The 6,000-nt window shown below is 43.6% G+C and overlaps 1 protein-coding gene across 4 annotated transcripts in view; it reads left to right on the top strand.

Moving 5' to 3' along the window:
- Nucleotides 1–249: 249 nt before the first annotated feature.
- Nucleotides 250–6,000, top strand: part of PDGFA (platelet derived growth factor subunit A) — a 28,185-nt gene continuing 22,434 nt past the window's right edge. For 2 of the 4 annotated variants that reach the window (XM_044980577.1, XR_006572545.1), the window contains exons 1-2: nucleotides 250–828; nucleotides 2,419–2,515. In XM_044980577.1, coding sequence (XP_044836512.1) covers nucleotides 766–828; nucleotides 2,419–2,515 — 160 coding nt within the window. In that variant the 5' untranslated portion in view covers nucleotides 250–765. The remainder of the gene's footprint in view (nucleotides 829–2,418; nucleotides 2,516–6,000) is intronic. The other 2 variants (XM_044980578.1, XR_006572546.1) reach the window with 1 other exon arrangement.

Genomic DNA, 6,000 nt, shown 5'->3' with positions numbered 1-6,000 from the left:
GAACCCACTCTCCCTGGGAGTTCCGATTCCTCGCTCCGATCGGCCGGTGCTGCCCCCCCCCCGGGGATTTAAACCTGGCTTTTCTCCCGTGCAAAGTGGGGAAGAAACTGCACCAGGCAACCTCCTGTGATCTTGCAATATTGCTCCGATTTAATTTTTTTTAACCTCGCCCCAGCCTGGGGGGGGGGGGAAGAGGAAAGCGGAGGGGGGGCATTTTTCAGCAAGAGAAACATTTCGATCCCTATAAATAAAGATCCATTTACAAGGAGAAAAAGAAAGGGGGAAGGTAGTGGAGGGCCGGAGAGGAGGGGGGCGATCTTGCATTAAATAAATAATTAAAGGAACCTGCTGCTGCTCGGGTTTGCCTCCTGCCGGGGAAGGGAGGCGGGTTTGAAGCGCTCCCGCACGTCTGGAGGGGGGCGAGCTTGTCTCAGACAGGTGATGGGCGTTTCGGCGGCGCTCCGGATTGACTCCTTGGGTTTCACTTTGGTCTGATCTAAGCAAATATGCAGAAGTACCGGCTGGTCCAGTCCTAGGAGCGCGCGCGAGAGAGCAGCAGAAGCGGAGCTCCTCTAGCAAAGGGAACATACAAACCCCCCAAGCCCCCCCCCACCCGGGCGCACCGCAACGTGGACGAAGAGCCCCGAGCCGCACCAGTGTCTTTCCCCGAGGGATGGTACTGAATTTCCCAGCCACAGGAGCCGGGCTGGAGCTCCGCCGCAGCACCCTTGCCTTGGATTCGTGCCCCGAGTGCATGAGAACGCGATGAGGACCTGGGCTTGCGTTTTGCTGCTAGGTTTTTGCTACCTTCCTTTTGCGTTTCCCGAGGTAGGTGAGACTGGCTTCTTGCATGGTTAATTCCTAGGGCTCAGCCGCGGCGGGGGGTTGGAAGGAGTGTTTAGAAGGTCGTTTGGAAGGGTGGGGGAAAGCTCCTAGTTGTAACCTGGGCAAGGGGAGATCGTTTGATAGTGTCCTCCAGGGCATCTCTCAGGATTGCTGCCGGAGGAAGCGATTCACCACCGCTGCAAGAATTTTGCAAAGGCAAAAACAAGTTGCAAATGGGTGAACAGAATGACCGTGCATTTTGCTCCAGGGCTGTTTGCTGGCTGCATGCTTTTTGGAAAGAAAAAAAAATAAAATACCCACCCCTGTTACAGTTTTCTACACCCATCGGAACGCAAACAGCCTTGGGATTATTTGCAAAGAAATCCGTGCTCGGACCTGTTGTTGCATGGCAAGGAGAAGGAATTATAGCGCAGTTTCCTGCCAACAAGAAACGAGAATGAAACTGCTAATAAAATGACCGAGGAGCAGTTACTATATTGGATTCATATACACACACGATCTGTGTTTAAGACCGAAATCATTTAAAACCTCCTCTCCTTTCTTCAGAGCTGAAGTTGTTCTTATGCGGCCAAAAATGTAAAAATAAATATCCCCGCACCTATGTATTTGGAGCCCAACCAGGGAAAAGTGGGTTCTAGTCTGACCTAAACCCATTTGTATATTTCTACCGTGTGGTCAGTAGATTCCTATGCAGAGAGATCTAAGAGAAACATGATTTTCTGTCTCTCTGGGGATTATTACAGGTGGCCATTTGTAGGGGAAGATTTGAGGGAATTTGTAGGACAATTGAAACCCCACTTTGCCTCTCGCTAGCACAAGGTACATGCCCACCCCAAAGCATCGTACCTGGGGGGGGTTATTATTATTATTGTAAGTTTCATTTTCGTTTATATCTACAGCGTGGGTACTTGTAGGCTCGCCTTCGGTCTCGGGTACCTGATTTCTCTCTGCTTCCCGACAGACGTTAGGGAAAGGTGCTGACGCCCTGGGTTGGGGTGAGCTTATAAACAGCTTGGAAACTTTGTTTTATCCCCTTACTGTAAGTTTCTGGGAGATTTAAGGATCTCTCCACCTGGCAGAAACTTTAAACCAGATCAAAGATGAAAGTGTGTTAAACAATTGCTCAGGGGTTTGGGTTTCAGAGTCGTGGCGCATTTCAACCTGATCTCTTCTGCTGGTGATGGCTCTATGAAATCATAAACACCTCTAGGCACCCTCTCTCTCCCCCGGCCTATGCACAACAGCGGAGCTATCGAGGGGTGGTGAACGCAGGGCGACTCCAGACACTGTGGAGGGGAGATTTTAAATGTCTAACCGAAACACGTCCAGCAAAACCCTCCAACGCAGGGCGATGCCTAACACGAGTTACTTGGAAATGTTAAGCCAGGAGCCTGTTTAATAGAATTTCATGCGCAAAGCCCCATTCCACTTGAGTAGTGGGGAGCAGGGTGGAATCAGCTCAGAGCTTTCTGGGGTGTCCGTAGGCACACTCAGCCTGAACTGATGATGTACTCAGAGGTGATCCTGGAACAGGCGAGGGAAGCAGTGATTCGGTGTTTTGTCTGTTTGAAGGAAGCTGAAATCCCCCAGGAGCTAATCGAGAGGCTGGCTCACAGCGAAATCCACAGCATCCGCGATTTGCAGCGCCTCCTGGAGATTGATTCCGTAGGTAAATTATTCTCTTTCCTTCCTTCCCTTTTTATTCCACTGTTCAGAGGGGTGGCACCTGGGCCCACAGATCGGCACGTGTCTGTTTGTGCGGAGGCTTTAAAGAGACGGTCTCTGAATATTCCATTCACTCGTTTCCAGCGCTGGGTGGGCCGACAGACCTAGCCAAAGATCAGAATCCAGAGTAGGGAAACCAGAGGATGATGATGAGTCAGGCGTTTCTCCCCAATCCCACCAGGGTTCTTAAAAAACTCTAAGAACAGACAAGGATCCATTTCCAAACCAGGCTTATTTTGCATTTTAAAATGAAACCATCAAAAAGTGAGCAGACACCAAATAAACTTGGTGCACATATTTCTCGGTATAATATTAATGTTGGTGACCTTTGTACTGTCAGACCTCTTTATCAGCAAAAAAGAATGTCCATAATATTTATTGTTGTTATTCCACTGCACCGTTATCTTTAAGCTACTGTGTGAGAGTCATTTAAAATATTTGCAACACTATTTATGAATGAAGTAATGTCTCTCCAAGATCTGGGGCTTATTGAAAGGAAAATAAACTGTCCATACTGATTTTAAACAGGAACCTTCCTATGGAGCTTACAGACACTCATTCAGAAGAGAATAGCAGGAGGTTATTTTCTGCCCCATTAGGCTTGTGAGACTGTACAATTCACTAATGTTCTACCCTGGAACAAATCATTGCAGTATTGAATCAAATCTCAGAATCATTGCATTATTGAGTCAGAATCATTACATTTCAGTTGATACACTTAGCTGTTGGTGGTTTCTTCAGTTAGTTGGTGAAAGACTAAAACAAACAGATGCATCCTCCACGAACCAAGGGTAAACCTCTACCTTTCTAAAAGCACAAACAAAAAGTCAATGAGTTGTTGCTCGCCTTGGTATTGGGAGATCTCCATTTAAACCATATGGTATGCATTCTGGTAAAATATAGACTAGGCTCAATCCCCTTCATTCCATGTGGCAACGCCTTTTTAAATGATAACTTAATTGTCTTATTTATTTTAAAGTGAAATAATAGTGAACAGAAATGTACCAGAAACATAGTTTACAGACACGGCTTTCCTTTTTCATGATGCTGAGCAGTAACGGGTGTCCCATTAAACTGAAGTTTCAAATACTCATCTCATTCACACTGCTTTGCCATAATGGCTGATTACTAATACCGTTAAAAACATTCGTTCTTCAAAAACCCTCTTTATCCAGCTTGATTTTGGGTTGGGCTGAAATTTTTAGAGACAGAAGTTCTGCTCTGCTTGTATTTATGTCATTGGGATTAAAGAAGCATTCAAAATAGGGACAAAATAAGGAATCCATATGTCCCCACCTAAAATTGTGCTTTATATCATTCAAGTGCATAAGGACCTAATCCTGATCCCATTGAAGTCAGTGAATATTTTAGCTCTTGTGGGAGATGCCTGAGCACTTGGGAATTTGAACAGATTTTTTTATTTCCTGTGCCTTTGAGTCAATAATTGGTAGATACAAGACTATATTATTTTAAAATACGTCAGGGAATGGAGCAGATCAGAGGAACTTATTCCAGGCTATAATTACTTACCTAATTGCAAATATCAAGCAGAAACAGTACTGAAAAATTAAGAAGTTAACCAAAAATGTGTTGTTTCATTTTGCTGTTTTACTGCAAAGCATCAGTCAGAAAGCACCAGAGAAACAGGAAATATACATATTTTAATATTTGAACATGAAACATTAATATTTTAGGGCATGAATTTATAAAAATCCCCATTAAGGATCCAGTCCTGCACCTTTATTTTTACTTATGTGAGTAGTCCTTATCCAACCATTAAACTCTATTACTCTATTCTGACTAATGGTTTCAGGACTGGGCCTTGATGGAGGTAGATAGTCATTTACCATCTTATTTTATGCTTAAAGACATCACTGGGCCCAATACCCCATGAGTAATCCTTAGACCCCAAGTATTATTATAGCTATACAAAATCAATTAAAACTGAATTCAGTGGGCATAGTTTGGAGATAAAGGATTGCAGGGTTGGGTGTGTTTATTGTATGTGAGGTTAGCATGTGCTAGAAAGTCAGATGTCTGATAGTTAGCACTGCTAAGATAATACACTTCACTCAATACTCTTTCTTTCAGTTTAATGTATTTGTTACTTTGAATAATAACTGCATTTTAAAAGGGTTGGTTCAGTTAAGATCTATGCAGCAGTTATGTTGGTGTTTTTGCAGCATTTACTCTGTTAAATTATGGATTGCACAAAAAAACCCAAAACAAAACTCCACACAACCCATCCAATCATTACTTTCTCCCTCATTTTAGTGCATAACCTTGCAAATCCTTCCTCAAGTGACTAGCTCTATTAAAATCAATAGATCTACTCAGTGAGTAAGAATTGCTCTCCTGGGCAAAGGTTTGCAGAATCAGGCTTTCATGCAGTAAATGTCTGACTTCCCTAAGAAACCTATAGCTCTGTCAGAGGCAGAGTCAGTGGAAATTTGACGAGAGAGAGGTCACTTTCTCTCTCACACTGTAAAACAAACACAGTATATGTTTTTTACAAGTAAGTCTTGTAAGTCAGAGTGGGCAGCTCTTCCTTGCATTCTGACAGATTTTGACTTGATATTGCACTGCAAGGATGACTGATAACCCCTTCATAAAATTAGAAACCACACCCCCACACCATCTGGCATATTACTTAAAGAAAAACATTATCCAACATGGTGCTTATCCATGTTTTCAATAAAGAAAATCTGGGCCAAATTCTTCCTTGTTTGCCAGAAGCTGGGAATGGGTGACGGGATGGATTACTTGATGATTACCTGTTCTGTTCATTCCCTTTGGCGTACCTGGCATTGGTCACTGTTGGAAGACAGGATACTGGGCTAGATGGACCTTTGGTCTGATCCAGTATGGCCGTTCTTATGTTGTTATGCTCTTATGGCTTGATCCTGCACTCCCTAGGCTAAGAAAACTACCATTGGCGATAATAGGAGTTTTGTCTCAGTAAGGATCCCAGAATCAGGCCCCTATGAAAGTTACACAGATGTAAATCCATTAAGTTCCACTGAGAGCAGAATCAAACCCTGGCTACTTAATATAAAGCATGCATGATCCCAGCAAGTAAATATCTCTAGCATTCAAGGTCCACAACTTTACTACTAATAGCTAAGAGAATAAATCACCAAAACAGAGGCATTTCATTTACTCTACCTGCAAAATCTCTTTGGCTAGCAGTGTGGTTCTTACCATTCACACACTACCTTCTCCCTTCTGTCCTGTGGGTGGTAGAGTTCATTTCATCATCTATTAGATTTGCCTCCTGCCTCATCACTGCTTGGACTGAGATGAGACTCTCCCACAGAGGGAACAATAGTTTCCCTGTACTAGTGGATGATGTTGGAGCATCAACCAGGAAATTCTAGTGCTATTACAATGCTAAATTCTAATGGTGTATTATAAAATAACACACACACG

This window comes from Mauremys mutica, chromosome 11, assembly GCF_020497125.1.
Source record: "Mauremys mutica isolate MM-2020 ecotype Southern chromosome 11, ASM2049712v1, whole genome shotgun sequence".
Classification (NCBI taxonomy): Eukaryota; Metazoa; Chordata; order Testudines; family Geoemydidae; genus Mauremys; species Mauremys mutica.
This window is presented reverse-complemented; position numbering and strand designations above follow the sequence as displayed.